General features: G+C 34.7%; 1 protein-coding gene across 1 annotated transcript in view; it reads left to right on the forward strand.

Annotated features, from left to right (window-relative positions):
- Positions 1–22,599, forward strand: part of DIAPH3 (diaphanous related formin 3) — a 508,696-nt gene that overhangs the window by 217,039 nt on the left and 269,058 nt on the right. Inside the window, exons 18-20 of the mRNA XM_040487410.1 lie at positions 7,799–7,894; positions 15,671–15,765; positions 20,075–20,176. Of these exons, the coding sequence (XP_040343344.1) occupies positions 7,799–7,894; positions 15,671–15,765; positions 20,075–20,176 (293 nt within the window). The remainder of the gene's footprint in view (positions 1–7,798; positions 7,895–15,670; positions 15,766–20,074; positions 20,177–22,599) is intronic.

The raw sequence follows: 22,599 nt of genomic DNA on the forward strand, positions 1-22,599 counted from the left end.
TACATAATAAAAAAACCTTTATGATGTTTTTATGAATTGTGATGAACCAATAAAGATCATGTGACACTAGGCCTCCATGTTTTTTGGGCTGAATTTTTAACTGTTTCCTGATTCCTTTAGTTTCCCCTCTGACACCTTTCGTCCGTTTAATCAAAGCTCATGTCAGTTTGAAATTAAATTATAACAGCACCAAGATACGCATGACAAATAGACCTGACTGACTGGGTTATTTTTCTCCCCAGCGTACAGCTTATTAAAACATTTTGTTGAATATATGAATTTGAAGGATATTGATATTTTCTTTGGTCTGAGCTCCTATTTTTCTGTTATCTCAGTCTTAGTTATGAGGGAGTGTTTACACACAAGGGGACCTCAAGAACATGATTTTTTTAGTTTGTGGTGCTAATACTTTTGAAATGAGCAAAATCGCTAAGTTCTGTGATTGCAAAAAGGTCCTTAGAGATGCAGCAGTTTTTTAAACCTGTCTTGATCGGTTTGTTATTCCATACGGGAATAAAAAGGGAGGAAACATATTTTTTGTTCAACTCTGTTGACTTGGTTTTGAAGTATGTTTCAAGTTTTTTATAGACCATAATCCCAGGACTTGAATGATTCTTCTGTACATGTAGTAATGGTTAAAAAAAATAAAACATTAAAAAAAATTAGATACAGCTCTAATTGAGGATTTGTGAAATAGTGAAATCCTTCTCCCTGTTTGTGTAAGACTTGAGTTATACAGAAAAGTCCTTCAAGACTATTTGTTTTGTGACATTGGTTACTAAAATAGAATGTCGGATAAAAAGAAATATGCATTTGTTTGCTACACTTTTGATGATTGCTGTAGTTGAAATAATCCATTCCTCAGTATTTTAGTTAGTGCATTAGCCACTTTTCTTCTTCTTCTTCTTAGCCTGAAATTGCCAAGCACACATCTCTTTGCTAGTAAAATACTCTGATTAGTTATGGCAGTCATATATTAATATTTGAATAGAAAGATAGCCTGTTTCTCTGTTTATTTTCTGTGTAGTTAGGTACATAGTCATTTATTTATGTGCCTAGAAATACTAAAACCGGGTTTGACAGATCAGATATGACTAAAGCTATTTATACTATTATGGTTTTCAATACCAAAGCATTTACTTTGACATTTTGCCAAGGGGGTATTGCCAACTTAAAAAATAATTCATTCCAAGTTTTCACTTTTCTTCTATATATTTCATATCTTCTGCCTTCAAGCTGCCTAAATCTTCTTTGAAATAATATTCTCCTATCACAGATACTAGTAGTGGTAACTCTTAGAAATCTATTTTCCTTTCCCAGCTATTAGATTATCCTCAAATTCTGACACTTGAGGTTTTCAGGTCCAGTCTATTCACAATATATTGCTGGGTAACTGAATCGTATTCGGTTAGCTACCATTTGAAGTAGTGATGAGTGAATTCTTAATTTTTCCCTTTAGGAACTATGTATAATTTTCCATAGTGTTAAATCTTGCTCATTGTACTCAGGAAACCAAGCATTTCTCTTTGCTCCCCAGGTCCGTTCACCTTCCCACTTTCTCTCCCAGTGAACATGGATAGCGAGGAAAAATTCTATCCAGTGTCAATGAAAACCTTAGGGAGTTATCTTTCTCTTATGTGCTGGGTTGTAGACTACTTTCCTCATGGGGATTCCCTGCCTCGGAGGCTTCTTAGCCTGTGGTGTGGTGGTCACTGCCATTGTCCGAGAGCTGGCCACCACCTAGCCCTTTGTGTGACCATGGGCAGGTAACTCATAAACTCTGTGCTCAGGTTTCCTCATTAGTAGAATGAGGTAGTTAAACTTCATATTCAAGGACTGTTCTTCCAAAATCTGGACCTTATAAAATCTTGATACTTTTTATTAGCCCATTAGAACCTTGGCAGTTAGAAAGTAAGAAGAAAAACAATTGCAATTAATGCAAATAATCTTGACTTTATAGATGTCTTCTGGCCCCCACCTTTTACCCTATATGAATTCAGACTGTGCTAGGCCTCAGTTGTCATTTCCTAAATACATGATATATGCGTGCTTTTTTTTCTATAGTTGACTTGATTTTATTGGCTTCTCTGAATGTCACAAAGAATGCATATTTAATCTGGTACATGTCCTTTTATCCTCTCAAGGCTAGTGTAATCTAATGAACAAAGGTAATTTACTGTGAACATCTAACGTGTACAATTTACTAGCATTTGTGCTAAATGAATAACAGGAAAAAATTGAAACATGTAGTATTTTACAAACATAGTGACATGAGATACATTCCAGGAAGCACCAATAAAAAAAGAATAAACAATTACTAGTAGCATTCATTGACTTAGAATACTCCATTATGGAACGAGAAGCCTGTGGTGTTGCCTTTTGTGTGGTATTACTTTAGTGGAGACTAGCTGCTTACATACCGATAACTGAATATTCTAGAATTTTTTGCAGTGAGAAAACAATGTATGAGAGAATATGTGAATCTCATTCCTGAAAAAAGATCCCATTTTAATCAATCTCATTAGAACATAATGCAAAATGAACTGGAATAAACTGTATAACCATGTACCATGGAATTAGGATTTTTAATGGAAAATTTAGTATGAAAGCAAAGATCCTGAAAGGAAATTTCTTTATAAAATTTTGCTATTTTTGAAACTTTGAAAATAGAAAAAGAATAAAGAGAAAAATGTAATTAAAAAAACACTTTTTCAGTTCATGGCTCTTGGCAACATAGAAAGTTTTGTCATCTTTGACTTCATTCTGACATAAAACACTCATAAAATGCAGCATATGCTGTGTTAGTGATCAGAACCATTTTTGAACAGTATTAATCTTCTGTTGGAAAAATGCCGCCTTGCACAACCTCTCTAGGAAATAAGATTAAACACAGACCTCTAATGGCAAAAAAGCTAGATCACAAGTACAGATGGCCCTAATAGTTGGACTTTATGTTTCAGAGTTTTGTCTTACACTTGAGAAAATCTAGTGTTTTAGTGAAAGTGTTTTTTAGAATAGCCTTAGAAGAGGAGCTCTACCAGTGGATGGGAGGAGCCCAAAAAGTGTTCTCCTATTGGCTCGTGAGCTGTGGTTAGGCACTCTGATTCTTGTCCCTTACTTCCTTGTCACTGCGGAGGCTGAGAGAGGTGATTATCATCCTATTGCCTTCTCACGGCCCGTCTTAGAGGTCCAGTGTGTCCCCAGGTCTTAGATGAGGGATGTAAGCCACGCTGAGGTTCGGTGGTGGGAGCTGGGGATGCAGGACCTGGTGGCAGATGCCAAGCCCAAGTTCCCCTGTGGGTCTCTGCACTGTGTCGTGGCTTGTGTCTCACAGAAATGACGTGAGCAGAGGTAAATGAAATAGGACCTTGTGTATGAATTTCATTTCCACTAGACATCGTCCTTTGTTCTTATTCCTCTTGAATGCATCTTTATCATTGTTGCCAACATTTAGATCCTGCTTCATCAGGACCTTTGTATAAGCATCTTCACTGCTATCACACTGATTTGAGGCAGTCTATTAGCTGGCTTCATTGTATTTGTTCAACCTTACCTAAAAACTTTTTTTTTTCGTGGTTAAGATTTTATCCAAATCAATCTATTGGCTCATGGAGTGATTATCTGATTTCTACTGTTGTTTTTTTAATCGTTTTGTTCTTTTCAGAAAGCTTTACTGCTTCATATCCTTTGGTCTGTATTCTGCTTACTATTTCAGTTGCATCTTTTCCCAATCGTCCTTTGGCTATATAGTAATAGAGAAGAGAGGAGAAAACCATAATTTCATTGCATTATGGGAATGCTGATACGTTAAACTCAGTAAGAGTCTAATTTGTCATTTTTATGGAAAGGCAGAATTAGTTAAAATTATTTCAGCCTCTGATTTGGAGATTGAAGTGGTCAAGCTTACTTGGTTATCTCCCCCTCCCCCACTTTGTTATTTTAATGTGACACCTAACATATTTTGAAACTAGAGGAAGGAATATTGGAGAGGAAGTCTTGTGATCACTGTCTTCAGATCTGCTGCTTGAAGTTACTTGCCCTAAGCATTCTTTTTCTCACTGTGATTATGGCGATAGCTGTAGTATGAGTACTGATGAGAATTATGCGAGGGAGTGTAACAGAAAGTGTTCAGGGCAATGCCTAGTAGATGGTCAGAACATGCTTAAAATTATTAGTTTCTTTAACTTTTTTTCTTTAAATAGGCTAGAAAATTTTTCAGAATGTCAAAGGAAATTGGTGTTGAGAAATGAACTGATTAAAAAAAAATGCTGGATTTTTTTTTTTTTTTCCTGATGAAGATTAAAAAAAAACTGTACATTTTCTAAAAAGTAGAGGATTGCCATTTGGCCAGGTTATGGAAAGGAAGTCTACTAACATAATTTTTATTAGCCTTCATCTGAAAATTGTAAACCTTTTGTCTCATTTTGTTAACTACTAGGAGTAAGGTGACAAATGTGTCATTTTTGGTGGCAACTGGAAAAATCTATGACAGCGAGTGGACTAACTGGTAGGACTGTGTCCTGTATCTCCATTCCAGGTTTCTCTTTTCCACATCTGTACATACAGCCTCCTCTTGGACATGACTGTGTGGATGTACAAGAGCATCTCAAGCACAACGTGTTTAAAACGAGTATTTAAACATGTTTTTCATTTCTTGATGAATGAAATAAACACCATTATCATCTGCCTGGTTCCCGAGTGCCCTTCTCTTTTTCCCTTTTGTGTGCAGGTTCACACATACAAACCTACATCCCACAGGTATTTACTGAATACCTGCTATGTATGTTTCAGACCATACTCTTGGTGCTAAGGATATAATGATGAACAAAGTTGCTACATTTTAAAACACTTTTTTTTTGGAATGAGGGGAAGAAAGACAAATGGTAAATCGATAGTATGCCAAGAGTAAGTGCTTTGGAGGAGAAAAATAGGTATCATAATGGTGATTGGGAATACTGGGTGGGAGTTGCTATTCCCTATAAGGCAGTAAGGGAAAGCAGGATTCTTTTGCTGCCTTGTGGTGAAGAGATTGCAGTCAGTCAAACCAGGAGGTGGGCGATGAGTTGAAGGCAGTTATGAACCAGGTGAGAAAGGATGGTAGGAAAAGCAGTAGCTGGGGAGATGGTAAGGAGTGCTTATCTCAAGGAACATTTTTGAGTTAGAGTCAACTGGGAAGTAGCAGAAAACAGGATGACTTCAAGCTTTTTGAGTTCAGCAGTTGCAACAAGAGCATTCCCATTTTTTTGAGATGAGAAGAGAAGGTGTGGAGGGTGTGTGTGTACATGTGATGTTCAAGGTGCCCCTTAGACATCCAAGTAGAGATGTTGAAAGTAGACCCCTGGGTATTCACTCTGGAATTCAGGAGACAGATGTGGGCTGGATTCTCCTTTTGGAAATCATCCCTTCTGTCCATCCCAGTTTCTGCTGCTTCAGGTGAGGGCACCATTTTTTCTCCTTTGGATTTCTGTAATTCCCTCTGTCTTGACCTCCTACCCTCGTACTTTTCCACTCTTTCCATAGCCTGAGTTTTTTTCTAAAATGCAGTTATTTTGATATCTGTCACACACTTAAATCTCAGTGGCTCCTCATTGTCTGGAGGATAAAATCCAGACGTCTTAACCTGGCTTAAAAGGTTTTGCGTGATGTGGTCCCTGCTACTTTCTGGTGTGATTTACTGCTACTCAATATTCTCTGTTCTTATTATTCTCTCTTCTTTCTGTACCCTTCAAGTTCTTGCACCTTTAGATCTCCAAATACTATCCTTCCCTTATCTGATCCTTCCTCCTCCCACCCCAAAATCTTCTCTCCTACCTAACTCCTTTTCTCCTTCAAGCTTTTGATTAGATATTTATTACATGAAGACTGTCCCTGATAAGTATGGGTTATGGGATTCTTCTTTATTTAGCTTTGGTTTCTAATAAAATGTTACATATATATCCATGCATTGTAATTGGCATTTGCTTTGAATTTACTGCTGTTGGTCTTTATTTATTTTTTTAAATATAATTTATTGTCAAATTGGTTTCTATACAGCACCCAGTGCTCATCCCAAAAAGGGCCCGCCTCCATTCCCATCACCTACTTCCCCCTCCCCCCATCAACCCTTAGTCTATTCCAGGTCCTTAAGAGTCTCTTATGGTTTTCCTCCCTCCCTCTCTGTAACTCTTTTTTTTTCCCCCTATTCTGTGAGGTCAGGATGTCTCTATTTTGTCTAACAGTGTATCTGTATTGCCTAGCACAACCCCTATTAATTGGTGCTTAATATTCATTTGAATGAAAGTATAAGCGAAGTTACTGATGATAAGCATGTATGCAAAATTTAGTAGTTTTTATATACCAGCCATAACTAGTTACAAACTATAGTGGGGAAAGGTAGAATTAACCACTCCCTCCACTTCCCATCCCCATACTTAAGAGTATAATTTGGATTTACTTAGGACACCTAATAGTAACAGTGAGTATATAGGTTGCCTAGGAAGATCACTGTGGTAAGTTGAATAATTATAAACACATGTCATGTTGATGACTAGGAATTTTGAAAAATTGTCAACATATCAAATCTCCTTGAATCTATTTATAAATGCCTTGCAAGTCAAATGCAATTCAAATGAATTTTATTTATGGAACTTTTGAATTACTCTAAAGTTCATGTAGAAAAATAAATGAAGGAGAAAAGGAAAGAAAATGTAGAAAGGGAAAAATGATTTGAACATTCAATTAAAAAAGATATATCATGCAGTGCTTAAGACAGAATGATAGTTGACCAGGAGTAGTACTTAGAGCAGTGGAACAGAATGAGAAACCCAGAAAAACAAATGTGGGATAAAAGTGTAATATAAAATTGGTTGAAAAAGATGATTATTAATAAAATGATAGAGATAATTAATACTTAGAAAAAATATAAAATTTGATCCCTCAAACTATGTAACAAAACATATAATAGGCTTTTTTGATAGTAAATAACATAATGTGCCCTCTTATATGTTTGAAGATTCTTTTAGAAGCTATTTCCCCAGTATTAGTGATTTATTTGTACATATCTAACAAACACTGCTCCATTATTCTTTGTTATCAAGATCCTAATTTTGTATGATTGGCCTTGACCGGAAGAGCTATCCATGAACACAAAGGAGAAGGAAGATGATACGATGTTACAGATCTTAATTTTGACTATCCTATACCTTGCTGTGAGGACAGGTCATAGATTCGTGTTTAGCATGATGCTTATTCTGTTATTCTTTTACTAAGGAGAGGGAGGCTAGATGCATTTATTGATTTTAAAACACTCAGATAATGTAAGCTAAGTATCAAATTTTGACTGTTTTTATAGATATGGAAAACAAATAATAAACCATCTACTCTTCTGGTTTAGTATGAGCTATATTTTTAAATAAGCATGGTATATCAGACATAAAATAGCTGTGTGTGTTTGCTTAGCACTCTTTGAGCTAACTTCTTAACTTACCCTAAGTGTAAGTCTGTTTATTTCTTTAATTGTGTCCTGTATACTATTCATATGAGCTAAGTGTTCTCATTGTTATGCCCAATGGTATTGGTTAAAATAATGCAATCAGTTTTATTTTTAGTTTTTCTGTTAGACCTTCACGTATTTACTCTTAGTTTTTCTAGCAGAAGAACCACCAGTGCCTATCTGAAACAGGCCTTGGGATGTCTATTATTTTTATATCCATGTTCTTTAAAAGATTTGTATCTTTTTTGTATTCTTTGATAATAGTTCACGAACTGTCCTTTTGCTGCTGAATGCCTTACTGACATGGATCTATCCTTGCTTTTACAGAGAGAAGAGAAGAGGAAGATTTGGAAGAGAAGAAAGCTATTAAGAAAAAAATTAAAGAGCTTAAATTTTTAGATTCTAAAATTGCCCAGAACCTTTGTACGTATCAAACTTCAATACTATTACATTAGCAAAACACTGGAGGTGGTTCCTTTAAATTATTTCTTTATGACTTGTTTTTCATTTTATGTTATTTTAATATTTTATTATTTGCATAATAACTTCAAAGATAATTCATTTAAGCAAATGATGGGTTAAATTTTTCAAATTATAATGTACTTTAGGAAAAAAGCTAAGGAAAGGATTTAGAATGAAAGTATATGTTATATAGCTGAAAAAAAAAGGCTATCCTTTGTTTAAGCATATAAATAACAAGGAATTTGGGTGACAACATCGTATTTTAAAAAATAGTAGTGGATTATTTCTTTTATACCTCTGAATCTCTATTATTTTTGATACTTGATCACACACAAAAGAGGTTGGAATATTAATGGAAATTAGGATGATGAGAAAAATGAATTCCATTATCCCATCTGAGCAGTTCAAAGCCTTTCCTCAGAAGTAATGACTGGAAATATTTTAGATTTAATTACTGTTACAGGAGCTAAATACTTAGCATTGAATTGTCTTTCTGACTGAATTACTATGGGAGAAGAGGGCAAAGAGTTTTGCTTCTAACTCATTTCTAACTGCAACTTAAATGCATCAAAGATAGTTTGCTTGGAACTGAGATAATAGGATATGTATGTTATTTTCTGATGTTATGAGAGGGATGCAATGTGGAGAATCTAGAGGCATGAAAAGTTAACGTGGCTTTTAGTCTTCCTTTCAATTATTACATGCCTCAAGAGAGCTTTTAGCAAGTATTGGAACAAAAATTCTTTGGTGAGAGGATAAAGATCCATGCTATTGATTAAAGAGGGAATTATGTTAGAGGCAGTAAGCGTGAAAGACAGAGTTGACATTCCTTTTGTGAAAGTTTTGCAATCTCCTTTCTTTCCTGCTTACTCTGACAGAGGGCCACCCCTTTTCTGCAGTGTAGGTATGCCAAGATCCACATGGATAGTGTGTAGACATTAATGCTATTGGCCAAGATATTGCTCTCTGTTTCTGGGGCACAAGTTGATACCTTTGAAGTTAGATGTCATCATGTGACTTGCTTGGGCCAATGATAGTATAAGCGGAGATGAGATAGCTTTTGTGTGGGAGCATTTATTGGTGGTGTGAGAAACTCCAGTGCCCTTTCCCCTGCACCCAGTATGGCAGTCAAAATGGTGTCTATCACCCTGATGAGAAGATCACAAGTATCAGGGCTCTGTCTTTCTGATGTGTAATGGACATGTAGTCTGAATTAGAGATAATTTACATGTATGTGTATGTGTGTGAATGATTAGACTACTGAGATTTGGGGGACTGTTACATGATACAGGCATTTCAGGGAATTTTCCCCCTTAAAGGAACATTGTCTGGCTTCAAAGCATTATTAACTTAGATAATGACAAAAAAAATTATATTCTCTGTGATGTGAAAAACATAGATTTTCTTGAAAAGTGTCTATGACCCACATTATAAATTCCTAGTCTAGACTCTAAACAGCCTTGTTAGGGGTCCTGGAGAAGTACCAATTCAAATGGATTTTTTTTTTTTTTTTTTTTTAATTTTAAGGGAAAGAGAGAGAGGGAGTGAGCAGAGGAGGGTCAGAGAGAGAGGGGGAGTGAGCGAATCCCAAGCAGGCTCCGCACAGTGTGGAGCCAGATGCGGTGATTGACCTTAGGAACTGTGAGGTCGTGACCTGAGCTGTAATCAAGTTGGACACTTAACCGACTGTACCATCCAGTTGCCCCTTACATAGAATTCTTTTTAGATGAGTCAGTCATAATAAGTTAGCTTAAATATCTATCTCAAAGTTGAATAATTGACTTTAGTATTATTTATATATGACAGAACATGTGCTAAATGGGATTTCAAATTTAATTGCATTGGTTAATAATTATTGATTACCTTCCTGTGTTCTAAATTTGGCCCTTTAATCTTAACTACAACCCTATCACATAGGTGGTAGCATTGATGTTGCAGATGGGTATAACCGTTCAGTGACTTGAATAAGGTTGCCTGTTTTGAAAATAATAGGTATAGCATACACTATTCCTGTTTAGAGATAACAGAATCACATTTTCTTGGAGAAGGATATTGTTTGTCTTTTTTGCTTTAGCTGAATATATGGAAAATATATATATATATATTCTTTTAATTATTAAACACATTTTAAAGTATAATATTGAAAAGTCCAGAATTTATGCCATTCATATTATGATGTAATCCATTCCTGGATTATTCTTGCCCTCTCTGATTGTAGCAAGTGTTATGATTTAAGCTTTAAGAAGCTTTAGCAACCTATAATCTTGACCATAATTATAATTTGATTCACAGCTGTTTTTTGTCTTTGAAATTCAGTCTTTTGAGATACTGAGTTGTGGGAAGAGTCTTGTGATAGGACAAGGCAGAGTCTTGCCACTTAGATATCTGCAATACATTCTCTTAGATTTCTCTTAACTGAAATATTTGATAGAATTTTGAGGAAAGGATGTAAAGTCTACTCTTATTTACCTATTTATTCAAAAGTATGTTAGGTTCCCTATGTTTGAGTTCATAAAGGTTTTGGCAGAGACCCTGTGCTGAGCACAAAAGAATTCCAGGCACTCGAGGATCAAGAGAGCCCTCAGGAGTTTTACAAGGTTCATATGCTTTACCAGATTTTTGGAATATTAGAGCTCTAAAGGGAGGAACCCTGGAATCTATGAATTAATGTAAAGATTTAAATATTTATAAGTTCCCTTGAAGAAAACATGTGTGACTGGTTCCAAAATCTGCACACTTTACATTTCTTCACTGAACTCAAAGCTTCAGTGGGACCTATATAGTCACATTTTGAAGGATAAGATGCGTGTTAGTAAAAATATTCACTTTAACGGGTCTTTTGGAGGCTTTAAATGAGTATCTCCTATCCTCAGTAACTTCTAATTTGTTTTTTAAGGATCTATGCTTGTCTTCTGAATTGTGTGTTATGCATTAGGCCATTTTCAACTTTTCTGTCATTTTTTTCCCCCTTAGAGCACATGTTTGGCAGAAATCTTATTCATAAACTATAAAAAAAATTGTTCAGTCTTTATAGATATAGGTGTTTAATGTACATGTTATTTTAACTGTAGAATATTAATACTGGAAGGCAGAGAATGAATTATCAATATAGATGAAAGTAAAGGAATAAATGATGTCCATCCACACAGTAAACCCTTCTGTTAACATTTTTATCTTTTTATATAGTTGTTACTATATTAGTTATGCATGTTGTGTTATTTATATTTACTTCTGTTATTGTACTTACATAAATGTGCAAGTGAGATCATAGTAGGTTTTTATCTGCAGCTTTGTTGTTTTTTTTTATCTCCACAACCACCTTCACTTCTGACACCAGTTAAGTTTGGGGGTCCCCAAGACCAATCTTAAGTATGATGGTTTATTGGAAGGACTCACAGAAATGACTGAAAACTCTTTGATTTATGATTAAACAGTACAGATTAAAATCAGCCAAGGAAAGAGGCACATGGGGAGGTGTCCAGGAGAGTTTGGAGCACGAAATTTTCACCCATGGACATCTCTAGCTTCTCCCATCAATGATGTGTAATAATAGTCACAGGTTATTGCCAACCAGGGAGGCTCACTTAAGCCTTGGTGTCCAATGTTTTTACTGGTTCTTGGTTTTGGGTGAACCTGACCCAAAACTGCGTGACTGACCTTAGTTTTCAGACCCTCGGGAGGACAGGTTAATACTGTGTGACTCAAAATCCCCACCATAACTGAGATTATTAGCATAGACTGGCTAGTGTGACCCAGTGTCCCCAGTAAACATAGAAACTCTTATCAGGCAGGACATTCCCAGGACTTTTGAGAGTAGCTCCCAGGAGCCAGACCTCACTTGATTAAGCTTCATCTGTTACCACAGTATGCCACCCTTTCTCCCCATGCATTTTGTTTCCATATTATTCATTTAAAATTATTTTAATTGTTTTTGTTATGACCTATTATCAGAGAATATAGGAAATGCATGTTACATTTAATGATATAAATCAAACACCTACAGCTAAAGAAATAGAACATGACTCATACTTTAAAGACTTACATATGACCTTTTCCAATTTTATATCCCTTCCTATGAGAAGTTACCATTCTCTTAAATCTTGGTTTAAATATTTCCTTCCTTTTATTTATAGTTTTACCAACCATGTGCATATTCCTAAATAAGCTGTTTAGTTTTTAACTGACTGACTTTTATATAAACAACATCATATCATATTAATGCATCTGGCTGTAGTATATTCATTTTTATTGCCATTTTTAACACATTCTTTGACTGTTACACTTTATTCATTTAACCCTTGATTGACTTCTGTGTTGTTTCTCATTTTTGGTGGTACTAAGGCAAGGTGTGGCAAACTATGGCCTTCAGGCTAAATCTTGCCCATTGTCTGTTTGTTAAGACACAGTCTAGCAGAGCTTAGCCAGGACATTTGTTTACATAATGTCTGTGGGTGCTTCTGTGCTCCAATAACACAGTTGAGTAGTTGTGACAGAGTCTGAATAGCTTAGAAAACCTAAAATAATGGCTATGTGACTCTCAGCAGCAAAAGTTAGGTGACTCCGCCTCTAAGTAGATATCTGGGCAGTGTTTGTACCAATTTATTCTTCCACCATCAGTGCCTGAATTTTCCTACTTCCTAACCTTACCGATGCCTCGTGTTTTGCAAGGTTCTAGAGTGGCTTAAAAAAAATACATCATATTTGGGATTTGTTGGGCCTTCGTGTTGTTGATGATTTGTGTCTCTTTATAATTCTGGAATATTCTGACCTTTTCTCTTCAAATAAGATTTCTTTCAACTCTGTTCTTTTTTGTGATTTCCCTTTGTAAATCCAAGTAGACATTTTTAAGGTATCTTTACTTATCTTCTGTATCTCTTAACCAACTATTTTTCCATCTCTTTAAATTTGTGTTTTGGATTGCTTTTTTGCCTGTGGTCTTTCATGTCCTCAATTTTCTCTTTATATTATATCTAATCCATACATTGAGTTTTCGATGTCATTAGTGTATGTGTGTATATATATTTTTTACTTTCAAAAAGTAAAAAATCCTCCAAATCTTGTTTCTTTTTAGTAATCTTTTTCTTTTTCCCTTGGCCATTATTTCAATCTTTCCTTGAATATTTTTTTCTCCCAGGATTTCTGTTTTCCTTCCTTTAAGGATAGCTCAGAAATGGATTTAAGATTTAAATACATGCACACACTTATGTATATTTTTTAGATATTTCAAGGGTTTCTTTTTTATTCTTGAGTTATAGCTGACACACAATGTTACATTAGTTCCAGTTGTACAGCATAATGATTGGACAGCACTATACCTAATGCTATGCTAAGGATATTTCTTGATTGAGATCCAAAATATCCTTTTTTGGGAGGAGGAAGTAGATAATTCCAGGGCATCTCTCCACTTTGTCTTAGTGGCTGAAATATGTAAAAGTATAATTTTTCTTTCTCTCCATGATTGTGTTATGCCTCAGAGTAATTTTATCCTTTGATCTTTGTATTAAATGTTATAATCTTTTCTGTATCTTCTTGTTGTATCCATAGACTAGGTTTCTTGAGTAGAATTTATTGCTTCTCAAAGGGAATTAATAATTTCAAAGATTCTGATTAATCTTACTAATCCTACAGAATTTGCAATTCAGGTATATTTTAACACTTTGTCTTCTCAGTTTGCTTACTCCTAAGGTTTAACACATTATTACATATTATTAGTTTTGTTTTTTTTTTCTTATTCTTTTAATTAAAGTTACATATATTTTTTAAGAGACAGATAGCATGAGCGGGGAGGGTCAGAGACATCTCATGAACCTTGAGATCATGACCTGAGCAAAGATCAAGACTCAGATGTTTAATCTGAGCCACCCAGGTGCCCATAAGGTTACATACATTTTGCTCATTTTCCTTTTTAGACCTCAGGGTATTCTAAATGAAGAAAAAAAAAATGCTTTGCTTTTTGAGGCAGATTTATCCCCTCAGCTTCCTTATTTTTTAATTGTTTAAGGTGCTTTGACTTGTTTTCCTTTTATGTTGTCAGAGATCACTCTTTTCACATATTTTCCAACAACTTATATGATTAAGATGTTCTCTTACCATAAAGGAGCTAAATTGTCATGTTAAATTTATTTTAGTATTTGTTTTTGTTAATATTTACATTTAATTCTGCAATCATAAGCAACTGGTTTTGTACATGATGTATGTATTTAGATTTTGTTCTCTTCCCATTAATTATTTACTGATGACCTCTTTGAGATCATATAATTACTATATTTTTTTGCTTTTCAGCGTCTACTACAGGGTTTTTATTTTGTAATTTCATTAATCTGTTTTGCAATAACATTTAGATATTTTATTCCATTTGTTGGTATACTAAGGATTATACCCATCTATAATTTCTAGCACTATTATCCTTTATTTATAACTATTTGAGTTCAGAAATGTATCAGTGAAGCTGGTGTTGACGTTGAACATGTTGTTCATCTGTAAATGATACAGATGTATCATTACATTTACATGAGGTGTCCTCAGGTATATGGAAGCCTAAAGATAGCCTTTAAAAAGAAGATCATGTTTTCTAAATCTTGTAAAAAATACTGTCTGTGAAAAGATCTACAGACAAGATGACATAAGTTCAGCATATAAAATAAATGGTAGCGGTAGCAAGTTCTGAGTACGTTCACAGAGTGACATCTGTCACTGAAGAAGAGACACAGTAATAGTAGATCAAGGGGGGAAACGGCAAAAATATTAAATCTAATACTATGAAAATATCCTTATTTACCTCAGTAGCTTTTGAGAAGATCACTGTGGTTTAATATTAGACATATGAGATATTAGAAAAAAATGTAAATAATGTTGGAATTTTCAGTAATAACATATTACCCAATATAATCCATTTGTATGGTTTCCCAGGAAAATTTGTTTTCCAATATTCGATATTCAAGCTTCAGTTACATATAAAGGCTATTTTTCTGGCATATTGTCTATAATGTTTTTAAAGAGCAAAGTGCTATTATAACTTGCAATAGTGTAAATGCACTACTTGCCAGTTTTCTTAAAATATTTTTTTTCTGGGGCGCCTGGGTGGCGCAGTCGGTTAAGCGTCCGACTTCAGCCAGGTCACGATCTCGCGATCCGTGAGTTCGAGCCCCGCATCAGGCTCTGGGCTGATGGCTCAGAGCCTGGAGCCTGTTTCTGATTCTGTGTCTCCCTCTCTCTCTGCCCCTCGCCCGTTCATGCTCTGTCTCTCTCTGTCCCAAAAATAAATAAAAAACGTTGAAAAAAAATTAAAAAAAAAATATTTTTTTCTGAAGTATTTAGTAGGGCTGCAGGATATTATAAAACCTAATAATACACATGTTTAGACAAAAGTTATATGTGCATATTGGAGTTTTATGGTTCTTTTCATTCCAATGTAATATTTTTATAGTGTACCAAATATGTTTCAGTTGTTTTTTTTTTTTTTTTTTTATCATATGAAAATTGGCACCATTCCTGTGATAGGCTAATAACCAAGCATTAAAAATCAACCTTGGAACCAGCATAATAATAAAGGTCTGTTGCTTAAATACTAGTTCTAAAACTAGAGTAGAAAATGTGCTAATGAAAATTTCTCCCATAGTCATTATATTTAATGTTTAAAGTCTCTCATTTTATGAATTAGTTTTGATTTTATACATAGAACTACATCTCATTCTTTTCTTCTCTTACTCATTATGAACCCTTTTCTCCCCCTTTTAGCAATCTTCTTGAGCTCTTTTCGGGTGCCATATGAGGAAATCAAAATGATGATATTGGAAGTGGATGAAACACAGTTGGCAGAGTCTATGATTCAGGTAAACAAACTGGCAGAGAGCTTAAATTCCAATATTTCATTGCAAGCTTCTCATTAAATACAAATCTGTAAGTGAAGCAAAATTCTTAAACCAAATCATTCAACTGGAAAATCATTGCTGCATAATTAGTTTTAGCATAACTTCTGCTTTGCCAGGAGATAAAACTCTGCATCTTTTCTTAACTGCAACTAAATATAATGCTATCAAAATGATTACATTTCAATTATTTTAAATGACTGTTTTCGAAAGGCAAATTGTTTAATTCAACATGTATGTTTTTGTTTTTGTTACAGTTAAGGTTAGTAATATGTGACTTAAAGTTTATTTGTATAATCCTTTCAGAATATGTTTTTATTAGGCTCTTACCTTGTAAAGTTGCATTATGATTCAGTGCAGAAGATTGAGGGACTTTTCTCTTCATTTAGAGTCATCTTTATTAACCACCCTTCCTTGAGTCATTTGTGTTCCTACGAGTACTAGAAATTGTGGGCATAACATTCTGAATTCATTCAGGAGGCTGCCAGATTTTTTAAATGGTGTCTACCCACAGTATTATTTAAGGAATGCTAGTGTGGTGCCAGAGTTATTTGCTGAAGTCCACATAAGACATCAATAATGCTTATCTTGATAAACTGTAAAATCAGAGTATCAAACCACAAATTATATAGGAAGAGAATAATATCTTCAGTTTACTATCTTTCATTCTTATAGTGGATGTACTTAGAAAAATGGCTTTTTAGCAACAAAAAGAAACCAGAGATTATTTGTTAGTGTGAACACATGTTTAAAATTATTTTGGACATTTAATCCATCAATGAATGGTATCTTGGAAAGTTTTGGGTTTTGCTTCTGCTATCTTGTCTTCCCAAGGTGGTTGCAATATAATCCCAGTAGGGGTTTGTGCTGTGAGTAGCTGAGACTCATATACACCTGATTCAGTAACTCTTCCCTGAGCCTTTTTTCTCTAAGCACTTTCTTTTTACTAGGTTTTTGTCTTTGTTAACTGTTGATCGTAAATGTGACTTGTTGGGAGTAAATTTCAAGTTCCTTAAAGAAAATTTTTTCTGCTTCATACATGTTTGTATTTTTTTTTTAATGCATTTATTGAATTTTTACAGAGTAGCTTTTAACTTGATTACACGAATGTTTTGGATATTCATGTGGATTTTGTGTGTAGAGATGGGAAATTTGCATTTTTAAATTCATGTCCAAAGAACATCCAGTTCCATATAATTTCTTAATATATTAGTTTTCTATTGCTGCTGTAACAATTCACCATAAATTCAGTAGCTTAAAATAACACAAATTTATTAGTCTCCATTACTGTTGAACAGAAATCTGGCATGTGTCTTATTGCGCTAAAGTCCAGGTGTTGGCAGGCTTGCCTTCCTTTCTATCGGATTTAAAAAAAAAATCCCTTTCTTTATCTTTCCTGGCTCCTAATGGCTTCCCACATTCCTTGGCTTGGGACACTTTTCGTCAACTTTCAAAGGATATTGACTCTCTTCTTTTTTCCATGGTCACATCTCCCTCTCGCTCCATGTTCTGTCTCTCTCTTCCACTTTTAAGGACCTTTGTGGTTACATTCTGCAGTTCTGATAATCTAGGGAAATTTCCCCTATTTACAAGTTTTGGGGATTAGGTGTGGACATCTTGGGTGGTGTGGTTCAGGTCATCCTTCTGCCTGCCACACCTACTACATGTAAAACCCATCTCAGGAATTTAAAATAGAAAAATTTAGTTTGGACATTTATATGCTGATTAAAAAATAAGAATTCCGTGCTATTTGAAGTCTCAAGTTAATTTTATTTATTTCAGTTTATTTATTCATTTTGAGAGAGAGAGGGAGGGAGAGTGCAAGTGGGGAGGGGCAGAGAGATAGGGGGAGAGAGAATCCCAAGCAGGATCTCCAACCTCCCACATGGGGCTCGAACTCATGAAAAATGAGATCACGACCTGAGCTGAAATCAAAAGCTGGATGCTTAACTGACTGGGCCACCCAGGTGCCCTCTTAAATTAAATAAAAAAATATGTTCCTAATTGTAAAGTGAAGAACTGCCTATTTTTCACAGGGCACAGGGAAAACCTTACTTTATAATAATCATCATTTTGGTAAGCTATGTTCACAGTCACGATTTTGTTTTGGCATATCTAGTTACTCATTCATATATAACCAGATGTCAGTAGTATGTCATTTTTGATGTCATCCTTCTAACTTATTCTCTCCCCGTTTGCCTTCATTTGTCTTTTATTAATTAATTCATTTAGCATCTATTTTATTATACCCCCCCCCCCCACCATGTGCAGGGCATTGTGGTCGGTTCAATTAAACATCGATTTTACCTTTCTGGGATATTTAGTTTGACAAGTGAAATGATGTGTGTGTGTGTGTGTGTGTGTGTGTGTGTGTGTGTGTGTGTGTATAAAATTATAATACAAGGTACACATGGCTGTATCAAGACTTTTTTTTTTTTGGTATAGATTAGATGATGGGTTAAGGGAGTGCTGTGCATGTGTGGAGGTGAGGGTACGTGTGTGTGTGTGTGTGTGTGTGGAGGTGAGGGTACTTCAGGACTGAATACAGTATGGATGTAGAAAAGGCAATAGGGCTCTGTGACTAATATGTAGCAAAGGTCAGTTATTCTGGCACTAGTAATACTCTGAGCACTGAGGGAAAGGCTGTGGGTACGTGGGCAACTGTGAAGAGTTGGTTTAGTCTGAAAGGACCTTAGGATTTATGGAAGGTTGGTAACTTTGGTAAAGAGAGAGACACAGGAAGTTTGGGCCTGTATCTTAGAAATCATTATAGTTTCATTACTCTACAAAGCAGGAATAATGAAGTGAAAAATTAATAAATACATGATAAAAGATTATATATTAACTCATAATATTTAAGGGGATTTGATGGTCATCTACAAGGATACTGAAGAAATTCAGAAGCCTGATTATAAATAACTCAATCCAGCTGTTAGCTAGAATGGTTAAAAGAAACACAAATAACCAGGTCTTTTGGCTTCAGGCAATTTTAATAAGAGAAATTTCTATTTATATGGAAAAATCCTCTACTTGCATTGTTTTTATTCAGTTGGTAGTATTAATAGTAAATACTTTTGTTAGGGATGATCTTAAATTGCCACTTTTTTTGTTTGTTTTCGGCCAGTCAACCAAGTTTTTGTCCAAAGGTACACAGTGAGTCCAAAACTTCTTCTTTGATCTAACTACTTTGATAAATAACATTCTCTAACAATGTCTTTAACTAATGACACCTTTGGAGGCGTTTTCCCCATAAATATATAGAGCCTGATGTAGGCTGAATTATAACTTGTATTGACTTTGGGCTTGAAGACAATATACTGATGCTAAAATTTGGGATTGTGAACACCAACCACTCTTTTTCTTAATTTTAATATCAGGACACTAATTTGTAATGACACTGTTAAAATCAATTACATTTTGATACGGAAGATCTATATAGACTTTGTCCACAAGACTGTATAATCATTACTTTATAACAGGGAAGAAAATTTGTTTATTTGGTCTTCATTGGGAGTGTTTGCCTGACCTTAAGTGTGTGGCCTGGGAAAGACTGTTCATGGACAGAGGAACCAGAATAACCAAGCAAGCCTGTGGTTTCTGGATGGGAGGTGATCCAGGCCAAAGGCAACAGGCACTTAAATTCCTAAACGATCTCTTCAGAAGCTTTTTATTTGCAAAGTATATCATTCCATGTCTTTAGTACCTTTTCAAGTTTTCTTCCACATCAGAAAAGTTACTTTGTCTTCGTTTTAGAGATACTTTCATTTTTGTTATTAAACTGTAATCATGTTGATTAAATCTTGCAAGCACTTTCATTAAAGTTCTCTGGATTTCATTTCTTTCTCTTGCCTTTTAGTAGTAATATGATAATTTCTTTTATCACCCTGGATGAAGTGTTAAAATATGTTTGGCTTTGCTTGAATATCTGACATTTAATTCCCTCAATCTGAAATGTAATTGATCACATTTACCCAGGTGAGAAAGCTGTTCCTTTGGTATAGGTGGAGTTTTTCTTTCTCAGTTATATAGCTAATCAAATAAACATTCAGTAGTGCTTGATTTGAATATATAACTCTAGAGAGTAAAGAGGAAAATTGACTGCTTTCAAGATGCAGAGAATGTAGCGTAAAGCTGAGTATAAGGGAGGTTACCTAGAAATAAAACTGAAGACTGACTTTTTTAGTGGTTTCTTTCCAATAGTTTATTGATGGATTTATCTAGAGTGCAGGAAGCACATTTAGTGAAAATATTTTCTTATGTTTTTAATTTTTAGAACCTAATAAAGCATCTTCCAGATCAAGAACAGTTAAGTTCACTGTCTCAGTTCAAGAGTGACTATAACAACTTATGTGAACCCGAGCAGTTTGCTGTTGTGGTAAGTACTGTCTTTTGGCGTTAACTCTCCTGTGCGGGCATCTTTATACCAGGCAATGCAGGAAAGAAAATGTCAGGCCTTTTCACATCAGGATTGTCCCATAAAGCTTTGAAGCCCATCTTGCTTTTTTTTTTTTTTTTTAACCTAAGGATATTTATGGGAAATTATTTTGATTTCAAATATGTATATTGAAACTGTAGCCACAAATGAAGTCCAAGGAGTTTTTAAAAAGTATAAACCTGATTTCTTGTTGTCGTTATTGTCAACTTCATGTCAAAATGTAAGATGAAAACTGCACTCCTATGACTGACGAGAGTATTTATGGTTAATGCCGGAGCATCGTAAGCCAACATACTGCAAAAACAGCATCAGTTTCTTATTGTAATCACTCACTTCCTTTCATCTCCCATGTTAGACTCTGAAATTAGAAGTACATTCTCCTCCTTGGTGATAAGGGTGAAAAAGGGATACCTTTAAAAAAAATCTTTGAGACACCTTGATAATCATCTTGTTCCAGTCTCCTATTTTATTTATAGAAGTTGGGGGTCTGCAGAGGTGAAAATTCTTGCCAGTGCTATATATTAGCTGTGTTGCCAACTTAAAATTAAGATTTTTATCGAGCTTGCTTTCTCCTGTTCTTTTCTCCTATCATTACATAATCATTTTGAGGTTGGTTACATTCAGTCATCATGATGATACTGTAGTGTTTTGATTCTTTGTATGTAAGATTATTTTTTTTTCCCTTTCATCTGAAGTTCTATTACCAACCTCCAGGGACATGATGGAATTTGTGTTTGATATAATTATGAAGATGTGGGTTGGCTAACTAAAGGACTGTGACTGCATACCATATTTTGCATGTTGTTGGCATTTGCTCTTAAACTGCTTAAACTGCTGCCATTTCTTCATAAACCTATTGTCTTCAGCCCTCCCCGCACTACCTTCCTGAGTTCACAAAACTCTGCTTAGAACACATAAGGGGAAGAAAAAGGCAGGGTTTTTCCTATACATAGTTTACAATTTTTATTATAAAACTTTTAACTTATTTTCTTTACAAAAAAAAAAAAACACAACTTTTTTTTTTTTAAACCCAGTTCTCTAGGGTACCATTTTCTTCTTTTTCTCTTTTCTGTATTTCCTTGTTTGCTTTATATTCTATTACCTGATCATTTTGTCTTTCTTTTGCTCCATATTTGATGCTCTACCTGCAGTGGCTTCCATTGGGTATAAGTGAGTAAGGGAGAATTTGCATTACATTTTTAACCACAGACTATGCAGAATTTGGGGGCTTTTTTTTTTTTTGGCCCAACTTTTTTGACTTGAAGAAAATTATATAATGTAAAATTATAATATAAAAATATTTCCTATTCACATTAAATCTGAAACACATATAAGCTTATATGAAAATGTCTATGTAGCAAGTAACTTTTTACATTGCATGTCATCACAGGAAAAATGTAAAACTCTTCTCACATTTTAGTGATTTTCACAGAAGAATGAGCTCAAACTTGCAGTTATTTTAAAATAGGCAGGTTATGTCCGCCTTTGAAAATATGGAGTTCACATCAAAGAGCCATGATTTACAAGCAGTATTCTCGTAGGGGCCAGAAATTTAAATATAGCAATTATATTCCCAGATATTAGTGCCAGAGGTTATAGTTTTGATTTTAAGACAGAGATAGACCACTTCCATTTTAGGACATGTCAACTCAAACTTGACCTTGAATCTACACATTCCATACCAGGTCATCATACCTGACTGAAAATGGAATTTAATGTTGAAAGAGTAAAGGTATTGAACAACATCTGCTAGACACATTATGAACAGTGTTTTATTATATGTTGATTGTGAATGTTCTTGAACCCATTGTTGTACATTCTAGTTTGTGTGGTACTAATGTTTTAAAACATAATTGCTTTAGTGAAGAAAGGAGAAAGTTGACAGGAAAAAAACAATAATATAGTATGTAGTGTGTGTCTGTGTGTGTGCATCGTCAAATTGTAATGTTCTTCAACTTTACCTTCTTTCAGCTTTTTACCATTCCTAATATGTCTCCCTTTACTTCTTAGATGCTTCCCCCCTGCCCAAAGGGGGAGAAACCTGCTTAAAGTTCCAAACAATACTGCAGAATTACCAAAAAACATGATGGACAAAAATTGTATGACAGTGTGGAATGCCTGCAGATTTTAGTTCTTTCTGGATTAAAAGCTCAATATTGTTTGCTAGTTGTTTAAATAGCGATATGTTTTCAATTTATCAAGATTACATAAGTAATATGATAGTTTGGTAGTTTCAGGAAACTGATTATAATTATGTTTATTTCTATGATTCTCATTATACTGTTTTATTTTATAAGTAATAAACATGTTTGTAGTGAAGATGGGCTATTAACTCCAAGTAAACTGAACTGCAGATTCCTACA

This window comes from Herpailurus yagouaroundi, unplaced genomic scaffold (assembly GCF_014898765.1).
Source record: "Herpailurus yagouaroundi ecotype Mexico unplaced genomic scaffold, PumYag 164, whole genome shotgun sequence".
In the NCBI taxonomy this organism is placed as follows: domain Eukaryota; kingdom Metazoa; phylum Chordata; class Mammalia; order Carnivora; family Felidae; genus Herpailurus; species Herpailurus yagouaroundi.